The following is a 24,638-nucleotide window of genomic DNA, read 5'->3' as shown; positions in this document are numbered from 1 at the left end:
CTGTGGAAGATGGTGTCAAATGTTTCACTGAAATGATGGTAGACCACATCCACTGCTTTTCCTGGCTCTATCTTCATAAAAGGCTATCAGGTTGTTCAAACATGATTTTCCCCTTGCTAAAACTGTGTTGACTGCCCCTAATGACCCTTTTATCCTTGATACGACTAGAGACAATGCCACGGATAAGTTGTTGCATCACCTTTCCAGGGATGGAGGTGAGGCTGTCTGGTCTGCAGTTACTCGGGTCCTCCTTCTTGCGCTTTTTGAAGACTGGAGTGACATTTGCTTTCCTCTAGTCCTCAGGCACCTCTCCCGATGCCTTACCAAGGATGGTGGAGAATGGCCTAGCACTGACTTCCACTAGCTCCCTCAGCACCTGCAGGTACATCCTATCAAGACCCATGGATTTATGGATGTCCAGATTGCTTAATTGCTCTTAATCCAGTTCTCATCAACTGAGGCAAATTCCTTTATCCTGACTTCCTCTGGGACCTCAGGGATATGGAGCTCCTCAGGACAGCCTCTGGCATTATAGATAAAGTAACTTTGCCTTCTCTTTACCTTGTCTTTATCTTCTGTCACCAGGGCACCCACCTCATTCATCAGTGGGCCTACATTGCCTCTAGTGTTAGTTTTATCCACAGTGTATTTGAAGAAGCCCTTTCTGTTGTCCTTGACCCCTCTTGCAAAGTTTAATTCTAAGGAGGCCTTAGCTTTCCTAGTTGCCTTCCTACATCCTCTGACAATAGTCTTATATTCCTCCCAAGTGGCCAGCCCTTCCTTCCATGATCTGTAGACTCTCCTCTTCCACTTGAGTTTGCCCAGCAGTTCCCTGTTTAACCATGCAGGTCTCCTGTCCCCCTTTCTTGACTTCATACCTGTTGGGATGCTCTGATCTTGGGCTTGGAGGAAGCAGTCCTTGAATACCAACCAACTATCTTGGGCTCCTGTACCTTCAAGTACCCTGTCCTATGGAATTTCCCCTTTTTCAATTGCTTGAAAAGGCCATAGTTGTCCCTACTGAAGTCCAGTGTTGCAATTCTGATTGGTATTCTGTTCCTGCCACACGAGATCCTGAACTCCACCATCTCACGGTCACTGCAACCCAGGCTGCCCTCAACCTTCACCACTTCAACAGCCCTTCCCTGTTAGTGAGGACAAGATTCAGCAGTACTTCTCTCCTAGTTGGCACATCTATCATGTGCATCAGGAAGTTATCATCAATACACTGAAGGAACCTCCTGGACTGCAGATGGCTGGCTGAGTAGGCCTTCCAGCAAATAACAGGGTATTTGAAATCCCCCCCCCGATAACCAGGACCTGTGATTGCGGGGCTGCTATCAGCTGCTTGTAGAAGGCCTCGTCACTTTCTTCATCCTGATCTGACACCCACAACAGTATTCCCCATGCCAGCCTGCTCCTTAATTCTCACCCACAGACTCTCAACTCGCTCCTCATTCGCCCCTGGGCAATACTCAATACAATGTAGTTGCTCTCTCACATAAAGAGCAACTCCGCCACCTCGCCTTTCTAGCCTGTCTTTCCTGAGCAGGACATAACCATCCATGACCACATTCCAGCTATGTGAGCAGTCCTACCATGTCTCTGTTACTGCCACCAAATCATAATCTCCTGACCAAACCACAGATTTGTAAGTCCTCCTGCTTATTCCCTGCACTGCATGCATAGGTAGGTGTACAGGCACTTCAGGGAGTGAGCTGAGCATGCCAATTTCACCCTAGGAAGGTGGGAGGCCTCTCAGTCTTCATGAATACTAGAGCACTGCCCCACTGGTTGAAGTCCAGCTACAACTCCATCCTCCTTCAAATCTAGTTTAAAGCTCTCCAAATACAGTAACTTAGACGAATAGCCTGGCATCCTTCTTTACAACAGAATACAGGAAAAATGACAGCATTTTTCATTTTCAATAGGAGTAACTGATGGCCATTCAAAATGTGTTTTCTGGTGTACTGTAGCCTGATAAACAATAAGTAGGTTTTAAGTTCGTAGCTTTAAAAGTGGCAATGTGTTTTTCAAACTGCCTAAGTTGAGAGATTTGTTTGTTTATGGGCTTTTTAGAAACTGAGCTTAGTCTCTCAAGTGATGCATATTCAAGCAGATCACAGGCAGTCATGTCATCTTCACATTTGTTGGAGCAACCTATTCCATATTTGCATGTACTGCCAATATCTGTTTTTCTAAAAATGAAGACCTGGAAGATCATTGATGTATCAGAACACTGCAACCTCTTGGCATTACTTCAGAATGTTTGCTGTGATACTGAGTGGTACAGTGGCAGTATATAATTATGGAAATTATCAGAGATGAAAGTTGGGGTCATATAACTTCTTCCTAATTTGCATTACAAAATACATTGAATTTGTGATTTCTAAAGAATAACTAAGTAAAGTCGCAAAAGAAAATCGGAGTTTTCCAATTGAGACACATTCAGTGACTTTCCAAATGAGCTGAAAATGTGTACCTGTGAGCACCTAACAAGCATGAGAACATAAAAGCATGAGAACATAAAAAAGGGTATTGCTTGCAGAGATAAGAATTAAGGGGCTGCATTAACATAATCCCATACATCTTAAAGTACATAGTATATAACAGTTCTCTACAACAAACATGAGAGTGCTGATCAAAGACTAGAGCTGTATTTTTTCTTGAAGTCCTTTTTTCTGCCCTATAGGGCTACTCAGAGTTTTGAATGTAATCTTTTTCTTGGCATTCCTACTGGAAGGAGAAGCAGGGGTTTGGTATTACAATAAGGCAAGAGTCTGCAGTTTGCAATGTTTTGTTTTGTTTGTTTGTTTTGTTTTGTTTTGTTTTTTTCTTTCTTTTTTTCCCACTTTCTCTGTAATTGCAGTGTTAGCAGTCTAGGAGATGGCATTGCTCTTAGCCCTTCAGTTAAGTGTACTTTTGAACAATACAACAAGAACTAAGCAAGGAGCAGTTTTCTGTAGCACTCCCAAGTTTAGGGCTTGGATATAGGACAGAAAATAAAGGGTAGGTTTGTGACTGTGGCTTCGTTAAAGAGAAGCTTGACTGAGAGAAGAGATTGACTGCTTTGAATAGGAGCATCTGTAAATCCAGAACTTCAGTGGGCTTTGCTCTCTCTAAACACTTAAATTTTTAACATCGTGTTTTGGAATGTGATTGTTAAGAATTAATGGTTATGGGCAAAGAGGGCAAGAGACTTGCTTTTTCAGATCTCTTGACCTTTTTAGACCTGGGTTTTAATTGTCAAGAGGAAAACAGAAATGTTTTCAAAGGCAGAGAAGTTGGGAGTTGAGGTAAAGTGTTGCCTTTACGTAAATATTTTGCTGAACTGTCCGAAATAGAAGATGGTCCTGAAGAAAAGTAAAGGATAAGAACTAACTTTTTATACTGTTCCATAGCTTAAAGATGTGTGAACTCTGTATTAAACAGAGACAGTGTTTTGTTCATTTTTGAGACCACTTCCTTTGATACAGTAAACCTGCATTTCTTTTGTAAACATGTTCAGAAGTGCCTCTTCTACTTTTTTTCAGATTGCAAAGGTGGATTGCAAAGAAGTACTAGACATCATATGTAATCTAGAATCTGAGGGACAAGAAAACACTGCATTTATTCTTTGTACAACTTATCTTACTCATCAGCTTCAAACAGCAAATGTGTATTGTTCTTGGTAAGTAGTAAGTATTACTGACTCTTTAACTTAACTGTTCTTTTCTTCACTGCTTACTGGCTTTCATACAAAAGAATTGAGCTGGTCAAGTACAAAAAAATATGTAGTGAAATGAATGTAAATTTATTTGAGAAGTTCATCAGACTGAAATACTTTCTAGATAACTTATGACAAAATAAATAGCTCATCTTTAGCCTTGTTAAGTCATAGTTGCAGGAAGAGAGCAGTTTATCACCAAATGGTTATCAGACAAAAGTAATGTCAAAATTGTTCAAAAATAAAACAGCACTTGTATTGTTGGCGTTGGCAGTAATGTTTTGACAATGTAGTATCTCTGTAAGTAATTGTCGTGGTTTAACCTGGTCGGCAGCTAAACACCACACAGCCGTTTGCTCACCCTCCCCCCTCCCTCTCTGGGACGGGGGAGAGAAATGGTAAGTGAAGCCCATGATTTCAGATAAAGACAGTTTAATAAGACAGGATAATAATAATATACACTATATATTTATTATTATTATTATTATTATTATTATTATTATTATTATTATTATTATTATTATTATTAATAATAATAATAATAATAATAATAATATTCAGTGATGATAATAGTACTACTAATAATAATGTGTACAAACAAGTGATGCACAATGCAATTGCTCACCACCCGCTGACCGATGCCCAGCCTAGCCCCGAGCAGTCCTACCCCCCTCCCCCGGCTAGCCACCCCTATATATTGTTTAGCATGCCGTCAGATGGTATGGAATACCCCTTTGGCTAGTTTGGGTCACCTGTCCTGGGTCTATCCCCTCCCAGCTCCTGCTGCACCCCCAGCCTGCCCGTTGGCAGGACAGAGCAAGAAGCTTGTCCTTGGCTTGGTATAAGCACTGCTCTGCAACAATTAAAACATCGGGGTGTTATCAGCACTCTTCTCATCCTAAGCCAAAACATAGCATTCTACCAGCTACTAGGAAGAAAATTAACTCTGTTCTAACTGAAACCAGGACAGTAATGCTGGAACAGTGCTGTCTGGATTAATATTACACAAACTTCGTGGTTCCACAAAGCATGTTGTAATTCAGTTCCATTCTTCACTCTTGAATAAACTCGTAGGAGTTTGATACTTTTTTTTCACTTCTTCCACACAGAGATAAGTAGTAGGAATTGTGAGTCTAAAACTTCTCTACTCCCTTCTCTTTCTAGAGATACAAAACATTTTTGCATCTGTTTCATATGTGGCAAGCTGATAGAATTAAGTAGGGTGTACGGGGTCTGGCTGGAATGTTAACTTTCCCGGCAGCAGCCCATACAGTGCCGTACTCTGTACTTGTAGCTGGAACAGCAGTGTTACCACACCAGTGTTGTGTCTACTGCTGAGCAGCAGTGGCACAGTATTGGGCCTTTCTCTAACCCTCCTAGGGGGTGGGCAAAAGGTGAGGAGAGAAACATCACTAGGGCAGCTGACCTAAACCGATCAAAGGGATATTCCATACCATGGGATGTCACACTCAGCAATAAAAGGTGGAAACAGGAAGAAGAGGGGAGGGGTGGGCTCTCGTTGAGAAGACGTTGGTCCTCCTCTCGAACACCGGCTGCGTGCGTTGAGGCTTTGCTTCAAGGACGTGGTCAATCATCGCTCATTTGTGGGAAGTAGAGAGTAATTTCTTTCCTCTGCACTTCCATATAGCTTTCATTTATTTTGTTTGTTTGTTTTCCTCCCTTCTTTTTATTTTCCCTTTTCCCCTCCCTTTTCCCCTTTCCCTTTTTATTTCCCCTTAGTTAAATTGTTTAGTTCATGGTAGTCTTTATTTAATTATTATAATTATTTCCCTTTAATTAAATTATCCTTATCTCAACCCGTGAGTTGTTCTTTGTTTTACTTCTCCCCCTCCTCATCTAAAGGAGGGGGAGTGAGAGAGCGGTTGTGGGGTTTAGCTGCCCAGCACGGTAAAACCACCACATAGGGATGCTGTTTTCTGCCCCTTATAAAATGGGTTTGTAGATTTGGCTTCTGAAGCATGGCTAAATGTGTTTTTCTCCTGATTAAATTATAATCTCGATAAAGTCTTGCATTATCAAACACCTCAAATGTATCTTGGATATCTGAATGCAGTGAGCTGTGGTATTGTTCATTCACTCACTTCATGTTTTAGAACTATTAAGAAAAGTTTGCATAGCACTTAAGTGTGAGTGGGAACAGCTGTTTGTTCAGCCTAGTCCAATCATCTCTACAACAAAGGTAAGAGAGATTTCTGCTTCAGGCCAGAAATATCCATTAGAGCAAAAATCATACCTTGAAGAGAACAACATATTATTGGAAAACTCAAAAGAACAGAGAATCTACCACACTTAGGAGCTCTAAAGGCTGACTTTTTTTTGCTATTTAAATGTGTCATTAGAGATGGCTAGAACAGGGAGCATGCCCAAAGGACATTGCCATGATTCTCATTAAGCCAGCAGATACAAGGCTGAGATGCATCACATGATCTGTTTTTCAAATAAACAAAATGAACATTCTTTCTTTGGACAATAGAACATTTCACCTGAGACTTACTGAACAGTTCTATCTAAAAGCTGCATGCCTAGGTGCAGATTAAGACTCCAGCTTCAGGTATAGCTGAGACTTGTAAACCCTTGCTACTGGAGAATAGACTTCAATGATGTACTGTTCAGAATAACATCTCTTCTTTGTGACAACAGTGTGAGTAGTTTTTTCTTGCAGTAACAAGTCTAAGCTGTAAGTAGCTAGAACTTGAATGAAACTTTTGGGTCCCCTAATTCTAACATACACTTACTCTTGACTAGCAAGTCAGGAGAGAACACTGCAGACTTCTAATCTCCTTGCCAGTCAGGCCCATAATGGCCCTGACTAAAGATACATCTACAGTTGTAACATACATACGTAATTCCACAACAGCTTTAAAGTGGTTTAGTCTAAGTGACAAGCAGTAAGTCATGAAGATACAAATATAAGTACAGTCTAGCCACACAAGTACATTCCTACTTAAAGAAGGTGTTAGGCAGCTTTCCTTTCTTGTGGTGAGGTCATATCACTATGTCTTCACTGGTGATAGTAGTTGTTGAAACAAAGGTGTTCTTAGATCCATCCATTCCACAATTGCCCCTCTGCTGCTGACTGAACATAATCCTTAAGTTCCAGTTCCACCCACCCTTCTTCAGTGACCAGACAGGAGAATGAAAGCATGTGTAATCTTCTGTGTAATACTGAAATTGTGCAAGGGTATACATTCAAACTGTATGTAGTACTGTGTACAACAGAGTTGCGCACAACTGATGCGGTCCATACCCGTTAAAGAGAAAAGCTTCCAGGTTGCTGGAGCCAAGAGTGAAGAAGCCCACCTTCTGATGGACTTCTGTCTTTTGAAAGTGATGTAATGATTTTTGATCATCGTGATACTTTGACCTGCAGGTTGTACCTCTAAGCCGCTTTCAAAGTATGGTTGCATAAAAACACAGATGCTCTGCTGGTATACTGCTGTTGGATGGAGTGGCCTTTTATATTGGTCCCCACCCCATTCCCTTGCAGTATATGCAGATATAATGATTATTTTGACATAACATAGATGAATTCAACTTGTTGATATGGCAGAAAACTTCTAATTTAGATGACTACTTTTCTGTCAGATCAGGCAGCTGAACTGATTAGGGGTCAGATGACACACTATAGTTGTAGTGGATATTATGGCTCACAAACATGAGGAGGCACTAGCTCCATACAGACTCTGGTGTGCACCAAAATAATTGCAGAGCTGATCTGAATCAGTGTCCTGGAACAGAGATAAGGTAATGTTGCTTTCTAATCATTAGTAAATTGAATGAGCACAGTCAAAAGCATGACAAATATCAGAGCTATCTGGAAGGACAGTGTACGTTATATGATGCTGCTGTGATACGCATGTTTAGTCTAACTCTGCAGCTCAAACTAATGTGGGGGAATGACTTACTAGAGTTTGCTTGCCAGACATTATATAGGCTCATGCATAGTAAAAAGATGCACTTAAAAAAAACTTGGTAAAAATAAATACATAAGCCGAGATATTCTTTTCTGTGACCAGCTGCTGTTTTCAGGGGGCAGCAATTGCTCAGGTAAATCACTTCAGAGAAGGTCCTGTCTGGTTCAAAAAGAGAGGAGTGTAGTTGAAAGGTTATTTAACTCTCTGATGCCTGATCTACTGATGATTGGGACTCATACTTTTTCTATAACTGTCATTAACATGTGTATTTTCATTGTTAACAGTAAAATGTAATTTTTTGTCACATGTATTTAATCATAATTGTGCATGATGGTGTTTCGAGTCAATAAACATTATAAGTTTTGATCAGTTTTCATAGCATATTTCCAGTGCATTATGCAATTTGATAGGACAGAACTGAGTGTTGGTACCTAAAACATTTAATAGATATCTTTGAGAGGGGAGCAGGGAATAAGGAGAGCAAAGGCCCTTTGATACAACATAGTTTTTGTTTCAGTGTTCCCTTTGTGTTGTTACAGATTCAGTCCAACAGATAAGCCCTAGTATATGGTCTTGAAAACGTCCCATGCATCTGCAGAAAATCTTGAAATAAAATTGTTGTTTCCTGCAGAATTTTCCGGAGCACTTCTTGATTTTACAAAGCACCAGCACACTGAAATATTTTCCACTGCCCTCTAGCTGGACTTGCACTGACACTGTAAGGCTTGTATTGCTGTCAAATAAAATCCTGTGTGCTGCCAGCAGCCCATTCCCATTGTCTTTATCCATATCTTGCTTTATGCAGTGTGAGAGTGAACCAGTTTAAGTGATGCAGATTGGCAGCATTCTGGTTTAGACAGAGGAAAAAAAGGATATGCTGACAGCTGTGAACAGCAGGAGGGAAGTGAGATTACTTTTGATGGTCTATTATTGTGGATGATACTGAGACAAGATTAGTAAACTGTGCATGTGTGTAAATTAATACTGGTAGTGTGAAGCTTCATTTCACAGCTGAAGATGAAGACAGACAGATTTGTATATGGTCTCCATCATGAAAATTGGGAAATTTTGCAGTGATTGTTGCTGATGATCATAGAATAACGTGTAATGCTGCTTGATTGCTACAAGACACTTGATTTCCATTTCAGTTGGAGGTATCTACTGTGTTTGGAGCTTTGTAATTAATACTGCTGTGGGAAATAGTTCTGAGCTACTTGACTGCCTCAAAGGAGTTGGGCAATTCATGAATCCATGAAATAACATAATCTTTAGTGTTAATATGAACAATATTCAATGTGAACTGCAGCTAAGCACAGTTTCAAAAATTTTTCTCTTCAGTCTGATATGCTATCTGAATTTTATTCTTCAAAATTCCTAGAGATACCTGTCTGCAGTTCTTTCTATTTCCTGTTGCTTCCCCCACCTCAAATAAATTTTGAAATAGAAAATTGCCCAAATACTGAGTTTTCTTTTCGTGCCTTTCATATATATGAGCTTTCATATATTTGAACGCTGAGGAATATTCTAGGTCACCATTCTTAAGGATCCCTTCCAGCAGTCTGCTTTAGTTTTGCAGAAAGCAGGAGCAGGATGAGAAAAGGAAAAGGGCAAACACTGAAAACTTGTTCCTCTGACAGAAACTCTTAGAAGGGATTATCCAGAGTCAGTCCCGTCTCCCGGTATTCTCCCAGCTGAATAAATGCACAAAATGGTCTTTTGATAAAGCATTTCAAGTTGTTTTGTATCAGCTGTGGTAATGCCAAGGTTTTTTGCTGGTGTTTTTTTTTTTTTTTTTTTTTTGTTGTTGTTGTGTTTTTTTAAATACTTTTATTGGATTCTGTGAGTTTCTCAGTCTGGCTTTCCTTCATACAGTTTCCTTCATAAGTTTCATGTAGTAAAAGTCAGTAGAAAAAGTTGCTGATATTTTGGGTGTCAAAACAATGTCTTTTTCTTCTCCAGTTCTGTTTTGGAATTTAGTTAAAACACCTTTAATTTTGCTGCTTACATGCTAGTTCCTCATAGGCCTATCCATCTACTCTGTTCCCTTTCTAACAGAGAAAGGCTGTTAATGACATTTCTAAGCTTCCTTTTTTAAAAATCTGTGTTACTAGTAAATATTGTGTGATTGTATTCATTAAATATACCTCAGGTCAAATCACTAACAAGGCCTCATTCACTTTTGCTTGGCCTAGTGTTCTACAGTACAATTGCAGAATTCAAAGAAAAACCCTTGCTAATATTCAAAGTTTGTGTGTGTCTTTGTAATCTTGTTTTGAACTGACCTTTTATCTAGAAACATTTATGTATAATTTGATGCATAGGGAGTTAATTTAGCAAAGGTGAAATTTGCTCCAGTAAAGAACCAGAATAAAAACTTTTTTCAAGTAGCATAAAAGATACAGCTCCCGTCACTGTTTATTTTTCCATTTCTGTGGTGCCCATCGTGGTGAGAAAGCAACATAAAGTTGATTGCAATGTGCAACTGCTGTTGCCTTGATTATAGTAAACTGCATAAGAGAACAGCTCTGTCCTTGAATGGTGTGAGCAGTTACACACACAACTACTCAAAGACAGTAGACAAAGCCCTCATCTTAAATATTATCACTTATGTAACATTTCAAAGTGTGTTCTGCTAGAGGTGCCTTGAAGCACTGTATCAGAGTGGTGTCACTGGAATGCACGTGTCAGCATCTAAGCCATTTGCCCAGTGGAAGAGAACTGGTTACGTTGCATTTCATCTTGCTCATTCTAAATTTCTATCTGGAAAGTTAAGACTTGCAAGTGTGGGTGGTTTTGTTGGTTGGTTGGTTGTTTTTTTTGTTTTGTTTTGTGACTAAAAAGGGAATCTATGCAGCTGTAGATGTCTGTTAAGCAAGGTATATCCTCTTGTCTTTCCCCATTAGCAGGAGATACACTGCTTTGATCTGATGAATGTTTGGAAATAAAGCGTGGTAACTGTTACCATCAGTATTTCTAAGAGATAGAGATGTGATTGAAGTGTGTACTGTTTTTTAATAACACTTGAACTACTGTGGTGTCAACTCTGAACTACAGTGTATAGGCTATGGACAGATTGTGCATATCTGTAATGTGCTTATGTTCTGCTTTAAATTCTTCACAGGGAGCTGACGCTTTTCTGGAGCAAATTGCAAAGAAGAATAGATCCTTCTTTAGATTCCTTCTTGGAGAGATGTCGTCAATTTGGCATCATTGCCAAGACACTGCAGCATTTATTTTTCTTAATAAGAGTCATACAATCTGAAGTAAGTTTCAGTCCAGAGGATTTGGACACAGCCAGAACTGTTTAGATGAATTTACTATTTTATTGATAATTCTGCTGAACTGCTATAAAAAGAATCTAGCTTATTTTCAATGTTTTGGCTTTCTGCTTAGGTACCTATTAGTTTTTTAATTAAAAAAAAAAAGCTTTCTGATAAAAAAAAAAAAATGTTGTCAGTTTAGCACATTGTTGAAGTGACCTTTGATAATTTCAGAATGATTATTACTAATTTGATTATTTGGTAATTATAAAATTATTAATAATTGTGATTTTAGAATGTTTATTACTCTAAAATTACAGTTTCATAGTATTTTGCAGGCAAAGCATAACTATATTTTGATCTGATGCCTGTTGGTTGTTGTGCCTCACTCTTGTTTTTGCAGCATCTCTAAGAGATGAAGACTTGAATGAAATGTAACTTTCTTATTCTGAGAAAATATCCTCATCCTCAAAATCTGTGGTGCAGTAATATCTGTAGTTCTACCTTCTGTTTTGATACCTATCTTTAGACAGTCACAGAAAGGTTCAACAGAGGTTTAACAGCAATTTTAAAAGCCTCACAAACTCTTTTTGAGAAGCAATGGAAAGACTTAAATTTCTTCATCTAGCGGGAGGTCAATCCAGTATTACTGTTCATGAGCATAGTAGGGACAGATATGGTTGCTCAGGAGACTGTTTCTGTCTTCCTTTGGCTGCTCTGATGTTTGAACTGAACCTGCGGCTACTCGCTGTATGAGAGTAGTTTCAAGAGCAATTATGAATGAAAATTAATCAGGAATTTCTTAATATAAATGGAGGAAAAACAAGCCAGCTGGTTTTCAGGTTAAAAAATAAACTAGCTGGTAATAGGTCTTTTATCCTTTTAGTAAAGGTATTATACAGATCTTAAATTAGATACAGGATTTTTCCCTTAGTAATGTCACTGTTTCCAAAAGATTTCAGATATTTCATCATGGAAAAACAGCATAGCTTGGCACATGAATTTGTCATGTGAACTTCAGTTGCATGAGTCCTTCAATTAACAATGCATTCCTAAATGTGCCTTAGCTTTTCATTTCCTCAGACTTTTTGCATTATTATGTGGTCATAAGTTAAGTCAGAGTTAAGGCATCAAAATGGATTATGGATAAAGCAGGCAAGGTTCCGTTTTTTAATGAAATTTGTTTGGCGTGAGGTTTGTTTGCCTTGGAGTCTCTTTCATTGACTAGAGTTACTCCTGTGAACCAAATGAGTTACCAAGTGAGATTTGGTATGACAAGCAAGTATCAAAGCCCTATTTTCGAGTCAAATGAAATAGAAGTCAGAAAGCTTGCATGATAGTCCTTCTGACAGAGCAGAGAGGAGAATATGGAACTCTCATTTGGCAAAGATTAATTCTATTCAGTTAATGAAAGTGCTTTGCACAGAGAAGTCTTTGTTCATAAAGTGGGCCTTTCACACACATTTTAAAAGCAGAGAAAGTGCAGTTATATAAAGTATACTGCATTGTAATACATACAACAGTTTTGCACCTCTTGAGTTTCCTTTTAAATATCATTAGATTGGGAAAATAACTTTTTACTGCTGTCAATCAAATAATGATGCTATTGAATTAAATTAGTATTGCATGACTATTGCAATACTATGCATGGCTATTAGTATTTCGTGCACTGCATAAGCATGATTTGGTCAGCATTTGGAACAAAATGGCTTTCAATCTTGTCTATGCAGAATTTAAAGTTGTTGTGTTTTTTGTTTTTTTCTTTTAAATCAGCATATGGGTAATGATTTTACATATCTTCCTAATAGTACTGAACAGTATTTCCAAGTTACATAGACTTCTTAGAAAATGTTTGAAGTTGAAATTCCAGTGAACTTCATCAGGAATTTTTTTTGCTCTCATACTGCTTATGCTGTTGTGAAGGCTGTTTTTTTTCAGGGTGTGAGTGTACATTAATTTCCTTATTACATGTTGACAGATATTGTGAATTAATATCCTGTGTGGATACTGCAGGAGTATCGTATGTGGAAGACTTACACCATTTTTTTAGGCATCTGACTTCAATACAATTGAGAGACAGGGAGTGAAGAGAGGTAGGAATTGTGATTGAGTCAGTCCATGAAGAGAGGCAGGAGTAAAAAAGACGTTTCACATCTAACACCCTGAATTAGTCAATGTGAGTTCTCCACAGAGTGCACTAAAGAGCGAATCCACTCACTTAAAAAACAGAAGAGGTCGCTCACATAAAGTAACTTAAATTTTTTTAGAGCATGCTGAGGTGACTCAGGCACATAAGACTCAGAAACCTGAATGTGTTTTGAATGTGCTCTAGTCTTTCATAGTTCTTTCAGAGGACAGTCCAGGAGAGAATATACTTATCAAAGAAAGGTAACATTTGTGGCTGTTTGTTTTTGTTGTTTTTTTTTAACAGGCAGAAGAAGCAGGACTTGCTGTGTCTGTTTTGTTGTGTGTGAGAGCCCTTCAGATCAGATCAAGTGGAAGTGATGAAATGAAGACATCAGTATGTAAAACTATTGCATGCCTTTTGCCAGAAGACCTTGAAGTTAGGAGAGCTTGTCAGCTCACTGAGTTCTTGCTTGAGCCAACATTGGGAGGATTTAATATGTTGGAAGAGCTCTATATGCAACCAGATCAGAAATTTGATGAAGAAAATGCACTGGTTCCAAACTCACTCCGTTGTGAGCTACTGCTAGCTTTAAAAGCATACTGGCCATTTGATCCTGAATTTTGGGACTGGAAGACTTTAAAGCGACATTGCCTTAAACTTTTAGGGAAAGTGGGCTCTGATTCTGAGGATGATGCAAGTTTTAATATGTCAATCAATGAAACCGACATGTTAGAAACTTTCTTGAGTGACTATGAAGAGGCAAAAGAACATAAATATTATGATGGAAAAGACACAATTAGCTACCATAAAGAAAAAGCAAGAGTAAAAAAACCTATTGGTTCTTCAGAACGATACCAGAGATGGCTTCAATACAAATTTTTTTGTGTGCTCTGCAAAAGGGAGTGTATAGAGGCTAGAATATTGCATCATTCTAAGATGCATATGGAAGATGGTATTTATACATGTCCTGTGTGTACTAAAAAGTTCAAGAGAAAGGAATTCTTTGTACCACATGTAATGGAACATGTTAAGATGCCACCTAGTAGAACACACAGACCAAAAAAGAAAATAATACTGAAAAAAGAGAGATCACTGCAAAAGACAACAGCCTCTAGCAGTCCCACTCCAGCACTTCAGGAAAAGTTGTATCAGCCAGAGCAGTCTGAAAAATTTGAAAATGATGCACATGAATACGTCACATTTAGCCAACTGGAAAATTGCCAACTACAAGACAGAGACATCTATCCATGTCCTGGAACAGATTGTTCTAGAGTATTTAAACAGTTCAAATACTTAAGTGTACATCTGAAAGCTGAGCATCAAAACAATGATGAGAATGCAAAACACTACTTGGATATGAAAAACAGGAGAGAGAAATGCGCTTTTTGTCGTCGACACTTTATGACATCCTTTCATTTACGGGAACATGAACGTGTGCACTGTGGACCTCAACCATATATGTGTGTGTCAATGGATTGTTATGCTAGATTTGGGTCAGTTAATGAGCTTCTTAATCACAAACAAACACATGATGATCTGCGTTACAAATGCGAGCTAAACGGATGTAATATTGTTTTCAGTGATTTAGGGCAACTTTACCATCACGAGGCACAGCATTTCAGAGATGCATCATACACCTGCAATTTCTTTGGTTGCAAAAAGTTTTATTATTCAAAAACTGAATTTCAGAATCATCTTGCAGTGCATAATATTGCAGTGTCAAATGGGGAAGTGAAGCAAACAGTAAAACTTGAAGATTCAGTTTCAAAAGACAAATGCAGTTACCTTCCAGAGTCTCAATTGCTTGAACAATCTGAAAATTCCAATCAGAATGAAAACTTGGATCCCACGAGATCACAGGAAATTCCACAGATTAAGGAAGAAGTGCTCTCTGATAGTGAAGATTTAGATGATGAAAGTAATTGCAGTCTTCATTGTGAGAACCATAGTGCAGCTGCTTCAGTAAATCAAGGTCACGTGTCTCCTTTACTTATGGAAACGTTGGCTCACAGTCAAACAGTTCCAGGCTTTCTCATGTCCCAGGAAGGAGTCTTCCATTCAACAGATGTGAAGCAACAGTGTTCTGATGTGGCAGTTTGCTTTGGTGAAAAAAAATTTTCATGTGGTTTTGAAGGCTACTGTTCCACGCACAAGAACTCCAGAGGTATGCAAAAACACCTTCGCAGGACTCATCCATATAACTTCAAAGGTAAAAAAAAATTGGAGATGAAAACTAAAGACTTTTTTGATCTATTGAGTGATGCTCAGGACAGTAAATCTCCTACAGACAATACAGAGTTAGGTCATAGTTCAGATACAAATGTTGACTCTCCAGAAAGCTTGTATTGTAATATAAATGTTAAAGGGAACAGTGGCTTCAAGGAAGAAACTTGTCCTTCTTCTCCAGAAACATCTTTTTATGATAGTTCTAAAGATTCAAATAGTGAAGATAACATGTTGGAACTAATGTTAGGCTTGAAACATCTAAGCTTAAAGAATTCTAACATGCAGAATTCTTCAAAAAGCAAGCATTTTTTGGGCTCTTTGCAGTCCTACTCATCTAGAGATGCCAAGTGCCCTGAGTCAGTAGTAGATGAAACTACCTCAAAATTTCAGTTTCAAGAGCAACACGAAAATTTACCCAGCCAGTACCTTACTCAGCTGGCAGCTAAACCATTTTTCTGTGAATGTCAAGGATGTACGTGTGAGTTTGTGACCAGAGAAGCTCTCTTAATGCATTATGTTAAAAAGCATAACTATTCAAAGGAAATGGTTCTTCAGTTAAATATGTTCCAGCATCGGTACTCACCATTTAAGTGTCATATTTGCCAAAGATCATTTACAAGAAAAACACACCTTAGAATTCACTATAGAAACAAACATCAAATTGGCTGTGAGAGGGTAACTCACAAATTTGAACATGTAGGCTTATGTACAGATGACATACATAAAAATAGCACTGTTCCAACACCTGTCTGTGCAACCAAGGTTGAATTCATTCAACATTCAGATCATTCTGAACAGCTGTGTCATCCTAAAAAGGAAGAGTGTAGTTCTGAGACAGACTTGGAATCCGGTGAAGAGACAGACAATGTAACAAGAAAATCATCTAAAATAGCATCTCTGGACAGCCATAGGGAAGAAATGGAAGCACGAGAGGGAAGAGGAAGTAAAAGAACAGTTGCTAAAGGGAACTTATGTTATATATTGCATAAGTACCACAAACCATTTCATTGTATACATAAAAGTTGCAACTCTGCATTTACCAACCAGAAAGGTTTGATTCGCCATTATAGGACTGTTCACCAGTATAATAAGGAACAGCTCTGCTTAGAAAAAGACAAAGCAAGAACGAAAAGGGAGCTTGTCAAATGTAAAAAAATATTTGCATGCAAACACAAAGAGTGTGGTAAGCGGTTTTTATGTTCTAAAGATCTTGCTAAGCATTGCAGTGACTTCCACAATGAACGCTTAGAGGATCAAAAACTGCTTTCTGAAACTGAATCTGCAAGATTTGCTTGTAATCAAGCCCAGTGCCCTGCTGTATTTTATACCTTTAATAAGCTTAAACAGCATCTCATAGAAGAACATGCTAGTGAAGAAAAAATAAACAAAGATTTTGAAATCCATTGTGACCTTAATGGCTGTGATCGAGTTTTCACAAATTACAGTCACTACTCTCAACATGTGTATTTTCGACATAGTGAATATTATGATAGTCTCTTTGGAAATCAGAAAGAGGAAGAAGATAATCATAACAAAAATAAAAATGAACAAAGTTATCTGAAAGACACTTTTGACATAAACAAGCAGAATGGGAAGCAGTTAAAAGAAAAATCTAAGAGAGTTAGCAGAAGTAAAGAAAAGCATTTGATTAATCTCAAAACAAAAGAGGAAGCCCTACAAATGTGTAAAGAAAAGTCTAACCAGACCCAGTACCCTTGCATGGTTCAGGGATGTTTATCTGTTGTCAAATTGGAAAGCAGTATATTGAGGCACTATAAACGCACACATCAGATGACCAATATGTATATAGAGCAAAGGATTCAGAAACTTGTTGTTTGTGTTAAATGTGGCATAATGACTGAAAAACAGACCTCCTCTGAAACAGCTTTAGATTTGGATAAAAAAGGCATAAAGGTTAAAGACGAGGTATCAGCTAATCCTGAGTATGTGCAGGAAAGTGAAAAATTTCTTGTTCCAAATTCTGATTGTGAGCATCAAGATATAAGCAATGAAGACCAAAAAAGAAATAGTGTAAGTTTTGATACAGGTGCCTTTATGTATTCAGGCACTTTAAAATATAACCACAGTTCAAAAACCAGCTCTTTAGAAGAGCATAATGTCAGGGAGTCAGTTATGTGTAAAACTGAAGATTTTTCTGAAAATAGTGAAAGAGAAAATAGTTCCTATTTTTCCAGTTTACAAATGGAATTGCCAAGAGAGAAAGACACAGAAGGATGTCAAAATAGTGCAGTTACTCAAAAAGCAGAAAGCAATGTAGTTTTTGCTACAAAAGACAAATTGCAGAAGCCTTCAGTCTCCAGACCATTTGATTTAAAAACATACAAACCAATGGGATTTGAGTCTTCATTTTTAAAATTTATTCAGGAAAGTGAGGAAAAAGATGACGACGATGATGATTTTGATGAGGTAGTGGAATGGGAGTCCCCTGAGCAGTTGCCAGTAGATAGAATCTTGCAAAAAGAGGGAGACAGTCAAAGGGATACACCAGTAAAAAGCTTTGTGGATGACAAGAACGTAATCATACCCCAAAATAATCATGGGCAACTAACAGAGATCCAGCCCTTGTTGTCTGAATCATCGTCTGCCCCTTCTTTAGAAAATTTGAGGGCTATCTTGGACAAGGCATTAACAGACTGTGGAGACCTTGCCTTAAAACAACTTCATTACTTAAGACCAGTAGTTGTTCTTGAAAGATCAAAGTTTTCCAAGTCCCTTATAGACTTATTTCCAACAAAAAAGGCAGATGAGCTTTGTGTAGGAAGTACATAGTTTTGCTTAGAGCAGATTGCCTACACTACTGCTATATGGGGAGAACTTCATTTAGAACAGTAATTGTTACAGTACACACTGTTTAGGTTAGTTTAGACTGTTTAATTACATGAATGTATAATATCTGTCAAAAGTATTGGCTAAGTTAATTTAGCTCTTTTTTTTTTTTTTTTTTTTTTTTTTTTTTCCTCAATGAACTATGCTGATTTTGGTGCTATTTAATACATCAGAATACTGGGGGCTTCCTCTCGCAGAGTAAATGTGCATGATTGTATATGGAACACGTACTAGGGTACCAGGGTTTGGGGGGCGATGGAGTTATTACTTGACTTGAATGTGCACCCTAGGGTGCTTTGTGTAACATATTGTACACTACAGCATCTTATATTTTTTGAGTTATGAGTTTCAATAAATTACAGTTTTTCACCCATTTGCTTACTGTATAGTAAATCTGTAATGTGGGTTACTTGTGATTGAGTTTGGAACCATTCTGACTGCATTGGATAATGTTGCTTAAATTTTATGCATTTGTAGATTTACCAAACTGATGAACCACTATACAGAAAGTAAAGTATTACATTTTATTTTATAATATTATCTGTCCTTTTTTCAGACTTAGTACATGTACAAATTAGTACAGGCAGAAAGCACTTGCCACTTAGAAAGATGAGAAACTCCTAGTTACCTTTCCTTTTAAAGGAAGAAGCTTCTGAGAGCATTTGTTACATGTTTGAAAATAATTGACAGGCTTCCATGAAATTTGCATCACAGTAAAGTTATGGATACATGTTTTGGGCTCCCTGCTTAACTATTCAGATAACAAAACCTAACTGGAAGATTCACCAGAAAAGCCATGTTTTAAGATCTATTTCTTATCTTTTTGTCTAATTTCTTTGCCTACCTTTTGGATACATCATGAGGCCCAGTCTGTTTCCTGTATAAGTGTTTTTTCCTTATCTCTATGAGGATGCTAACAAGTGAACAAACAGCCCCTTACTGATCAAGGACTCGGGTTTGATGGAGTGTTGCAGTTTTTATACTGTGACCTGGAAAAGTAGCAATGGAAAGAAAATGAAGCAAACTTTGCAAAGTGTTCTTTAAACAGACAATGATTATTGATTGGGTGCAGTGATGAAGAGGGCTGTTTAAAAAGCTATATTAAAAAGTCTGGGGAACTGTTATGACCAAAGCTCAGTAGCTTCATGCTAACCACTTGTCGTGGTTTAACCCGGCCGGCAGCTAAACACCATGCAGCCGTTCGCTCACCCTCCCCCCTCCCTCTCTGGGACGGGGGAGAGAAATGGAAAGTGAAGCCCGTGAGTTGAGATAAAGACAGTTTAATAAGACAGGAAAATAATAATAACAAAAATAATAATAACAATAATAATAATAATGATACAATGGTGATAATACGAAAGTAATAGTATGTACAAACAAGTGATGCACAATGCAATTGCTCACCACCCGCTGACCGATGCCCAGCCTAACCCCGAGCAGTCCCGCCCCCTCCCCCCAGCTAGCCACCCCTATATATTGTTTAGCATGCCGTCAGATGGTATGGAATACCCCTTTGGCTAGTTTGGGTCACCTGTCCTGGGTCTGTCCCCTCCCAGCTCTTACTGCACCCCCAGCCTGCCCGTTGGCAGGACAGAGCAAAAGGCTGAGATGTCCTTGGCTTAGTATAAGCACTGCTCTGCAACAATTAAAGCATCGGGGTGTTATCAGCACTCTTCTCATCCTAAGCCAAAACACAGCATTCCACCAGCTACTAGGAAGAAAATTAATTCTGTGCTAACTGAAACCAGGACACCACTTTAAAAAGTTATTTGGATGTCTTTAAAATAAAGGCTAGGTTAAAAGTCCTACTCCAAGCAGGAAAAGTGTAGTTTATTATACTTTTCCTGTCATCTCATTTTCCTAAAATACAAAAAAAATAAGCTTCTTGTGATGAAAGGATATGGTGCAAGAAGTTTCTCACTAGCTTTTAAAAAATAAAAGTGAGATAGGCTCAAAATGTTAAATAGTACACCAGGGTCAGGCAAGTGAAATAGTGTGTTCCAGATGGTTTCAGCTCTTAAAAGTGTAGTCATGTTCAAACGTGAATCATCAGGATCTCAGAACAAATGGGATTAACTGCAGGCAATAAATATGTGATGACTACATCAGATAACGGGCTTAGAGAGATACCAATACACTCAGGGTTTTTTGAGCATCTCACAAAGCAAATTATCCCCATTCATGCCTATATTATAGATCCTGGTGTGTAATATTTAAAAAATAATAAAATAAATAAAAATTGTGTAGATCCTGGCTACTAATGTTAGAGAAATTGTTGCTCTTTCTGTAGGCTTAAATATAATGCAGGACAAAATAGAGATGCAGACATTGTTTTTACCTGTTAGGTATGAAGGCAGGCCCTGCAGTATTCTTCAGTTTAAGAACGTATGTTTAGCAACTGCCAAGTCAGTTTTCCGCAGTGGTTGTACACAAGTGTCTTAGAGGTTTTTTCCTCTGGTGATCTGTAATCCTGTGCAACAGTGGGATTTTTAATGCTGTGGTCTTATCTTTGTAGTCATATTTCTGTTCAAAGGATGTCACGCTGGATTATCAGTTACTTCCTAGTTAGAAAAATAACTTCTTATCCATTTGATATACTGGCAGTATATTTCAGTCTTTTTACTTGGTCATCTATAATATATCATCCCATCTCAGTGAGGTAATAGACGTCACACCATGAAAACTGCATGGTTCCCATCTGCATCCTGATTCCCAATTTCTTCGTAGGCTGGTCTGTCTGATTTTTTCCAGTTCCCTCATGTTGGTGGGTATAAGGGAAAGTCTGAAGTTAGGAATTTTTACTGCCATCGAGTAGGCCATCAGTTTTCCTTCCAAGTGCTACCAGTTCTTGTTTTACAGTGAAGATTTAACATCCTATTGCTCCCAAACATACCTGATAAATGTCTTGATCTCTGGTAAAGGAATACCATTGTGATGACTTCTTAACTTAATAAATAAATAAAAATCCTACTGTAAACAGTAGATACCTGAGAAAATGGAGGTGCAAGTTCATAATCATGGTACATTGCTTTTGTTTTTTTAATTGTTGTTTTCTGTTCTGTGGATTTTGTAGCAACAAAACATTTCCTTTGCTACAAATTCCTGTCTTCCTTTTAAGTTCCCCAAGGCTATGGGCTTCCCTGTCTTGTTCAATGGGTAATAACAAAAGAATACTGTTATTAAGAGAGACCTGCTAGACTTCCGTACTTCTTGCAGGACTCCCAGCTGAGTTAACAGCTTGGATCAGTGGTTTTCCTTGACTGTTATTTTGTGCCTGTTTCTTTGTTCGTGCACGATCTTTAGATTTTATAATAGCAATGCAGTCTTATGAAACTGGATTTGGCTTGACCAGGAGGCGTCAGTTACCTTGGATTCTTCCCTCGTTTGCAAAGTGAAAGTTCCAGCTTTCTGGGAATTCCCATGCAGCATATCTCTGTCTGCAATGAGGAGTCCCAGAACAAGAAGCTAAACAAATGAATTTATGAAACGTGCTATGCCAGCCTGCTTTATTTTAAAAAGGACTTAACAGAGCTTACTTTAGTAGAATTTGAAGTAATGATACTGCATTGCAAGGAGAAAGAAAGCAGATACTAGGAGACTGTCAAGAGATGAAGAAAAATGGCCAAATACTAGATTAGTCAGTATTAAGTTTCATAATTCACTTATCCAAGTGAAAGGAATCCTTTCAAACAAGTACTGGTAAGGTTTTGCCTGTATTATTGTGTGCAGCCTGCATAACTTGTACTAAATAAAAATAACCTAAAAAACTTGTGTACAGACTGCAGTTCCTAAGGGATGAGAAGTCTGTGAATGATGGTTAAGAACGCTTAAATTGGGTAGCAAATGTTTGCTGGAGAGGAGCGCCCCTTCTGTCTTCCCCTCACATAGTATGAGAAGCTGTGTGAGCTTACAGAGAGCATTGGCACAGAGCAAATCTGCAGGAACTCTGTGCTGGAAATCAGAGAAAGAAAAAGAAAGAATTTACAACTTCTTAGAGCAGTCCTAGAAGGCCTTTTCTTTAGAAGCACCAAGGGAAAGAGACCTCTGTGATCTTGTTAAAGGTCTGAATGGAGATGACTGGCTTCAGTATCAAAAATTGCACCTCTCCAATAGCATAGGAATTTCCTTCAAGCTCTGTGCTAAAGTGTGATGGAGCAGCTGTCACCTGACATGGCATCATTCACATCATTCCTTTGTTATCTATATGTCTGGTCTATGATTCAGGGAAGAGCTGTCACAGCATTGTTCCTCTGTTATTTACAGAGTGTGGTGGAGCCTGATACTGCATCACACCCCCAGTTATTTATGTACTACATGCATGGGACGATCTGGCCTCCCTGACCATATCTAGAGTTTTTGTGATGTGACTAGCCAACAAAGGCACAATTACATGCTAAGGAGGGGTTGCACAACCTGAATCGTAGCCAAAATGGAAAAAGACCTGAATCATGGAAAAATGCTGACTAAAAAAAAGTTAATTGTCTAATGATCCTAATAAGGGGGAAATCCTTCGGTGCACAACTAACTTGAGAACCCTCTGATACCACGTGGTAAATCTAATCTGAACCTTGCCATTCTCAAAGCTTTGTCAAGTTGCTGTTCTAACTACATTTGCTATATCACATCAAAAACTGGAGCTGTTAGGTATGACATAAATCCAACCTTGTAATCTACCCCCTAAGTGGCAATACATTTCAATCACTACTAAACCTGAGTTTGCCTGAGTAATCTTGCAACATAAAGTAATATTAACAAGCTGTGTGAAAGTCAGGAATCATAGAATCATAGAATATCCTGAGTTGGAAGGGACCCTTAAGGATCATCAAGTCCAACTCTTGACACCGCACAGGTCTACCCAAGTTCAGACCATGTGACTAAGTGCACAGTCCAATCTCTCAAAGGAGTTTTACTCCTTTGCATTTCAGGTCACTAAGAAACTCCTTGTTTATACACGCAATCCTTCTAAGTTCTTACCTTTAGTGGAGGTCAGGGAGGGCAAGAGGGAAAACAAAAAAAGAAGCAATATCTCATTTGGGAAAGCTAATTCAGCTCCAGCGTGTAAGTTCATCTTGTGGAATACTAGGAAGAATGGTAACAGGATGTTAACAGATGTAAACAGGAACAGACAAGGATTTTTGAGTAGCTAGCTGCAGTAGGAACCACCCAAAACTATCAAACAGCAAAGACTAGTGCTCAGCTTCTTGTCCACCAACACCCTTGACTCCTCCTCAGGGCTGCTCACAATCCATTCTCTGCCCAGCCTGTATTCGTGCTTGGGATTGTCCCAGCCTAGATGCAGCACCTTGCACTTGGCCTTGTTGCATCTCACAAGGTTTGCACAGGCATGCCTCTTAAGCCTATCAAGGCCCCTCAGGGTAGCATCCCTTCCTTCCACACAACACAGCTTGGTGTCATCAGTAAACTTTCTGAAGGTGCCCTCAATCCCACTGTCCATGTCACCAACAAAGATGTTAAATAGTGCTAGTCCAAGTATTTATCCATGAGGAACACCACTCGTCACCAGTCTCCACCTGGACATGGAGCTGTTGACCGCAGAGCATTGACTCTGAGTGTGAAGGTCCAGCCAATCTCTTACCCACCAAGTAGTCCATCCATCAAATTCATGTCTCTCTAATTCGGAGACAAGCATGTTATGTGGGACAGCATCACATGCTTTGCACAAGCACAAATAGGGTTTTGTATCAATTTCAGCATATGAGCTGTGCTTGAACCCATATAATAGCCAGAAAAACCTGAATGGGGTAAGGGATTCCAGATCTGTAACTGTACGAGGAGCAAAATGAGGCAGTTAAGAAAATATACAGCTACTGTACACCTCTAGTCTGTGAAAAGCACAAATGGCTGCATGGCAGTGCTGGCAGAAACTGCCGCAGGAGTTCTTAGGAGCACAGCAGGATAAGCACTGCTAAACACTTTGCGTAGTAGCATGAGTTTTCTATAGAGCCTTGTGCACCCCTTCCTTCAGAATTGAGGGTGTTGAGTTGTTTCTTTCCAGAAATGCACAATGCTCCAGTCACTGAACTCACATCTCTAGGAAGGCAATGGCCCTGGTTTTGCTCAGCCTGTGTCCTTTGAGTTATAAGGGTTGTTCCAGGTCACCTGCTAAATCTTTGGGACTGTGAGGAGAACCTGTTTATTTAACCTGATTAATGACTGTGCCCTGATACCAGGCCCAGAAGAAGAGCAGTTCCACCAGCAGGTGTTTATTTTCCTTGATGCAAGGAAAGTGAATGTTTGTTTAACACTTTGTTCTTGGCTTTGGAGCAGATGCAAAAGGGATTAAGGGCTTTTAGGGCAACATTTTTGTTTTGGAATTCACTTGCCAGACCTGTGAGTACAGGCTGCACGTGGTCACACAATCACTTAGGTTACAACAAACTTCTTGAGATCATCTAGTCCACCTCATCCACCCTAACTTCTGCTCAAGCAGGGCCAGAGCCAGGACTTTGTCCAGTGGCGTTTTGAGTATCTCCAAGGATGGAGAATTCACAAACCTCTCTGTGCAACTCAACCCA

At 38.8% G+C, this 24,638-nt stretch overlaps 1 protein-coding gene across 2 annotated transcripts in view; it reads left to right on the top strand.

Annotated features, from left to right (window-relative positions):
- RLF (RLF zinc finger) overlaps positions 1-18,475 on the top strand; it is a 52,478-nt gene extending 34,003 nt beyond the window's left edge. For both annotated transcript variants that reach the window (XM_027443716.2, XM_027443717.3), the window contains 3 exons: positions 3,534-3,670; positions 10,763-10,904; positions 13,333-18,475. In XM_027443716.2, coding sequence (XP_027299517.1) covers positions 3,534-3,670; positions 10,763-10,904; positions 13,333-18,045 — 4,992 coding nt within the window. In that variant the 3' untranslated portion in view covers positions 18,046-18,475. The remainder of the gene's footprint in view (positions 1-3,533; positions 3,671-10,762; positions 10,905-13,332) is intronic.
- Positions 18,476-24,638: the final 6,163 nt, after the last annotated feature.

Source organism: Anas platyrhynchos, chromosome 24 (genome assembly GCF_047663525.1).
Source record: "Anas platyrhynchos isolate ZD024472 breed Pekin duck chromosome 24, IASCAAS_PekinDuck_T2T, whole genome shotgun sequence".
Taxonomy (NCBI): Eukaryota; Metazoa; Chordata; class Aves; order Anseriformes; family Anatidae; genus Anas; species Anas platyrhynchos.
Note: the sequence above shows the minus strand (reverse complement) of the source record. Positions and strands in the feature narration are given on the sequence as shown.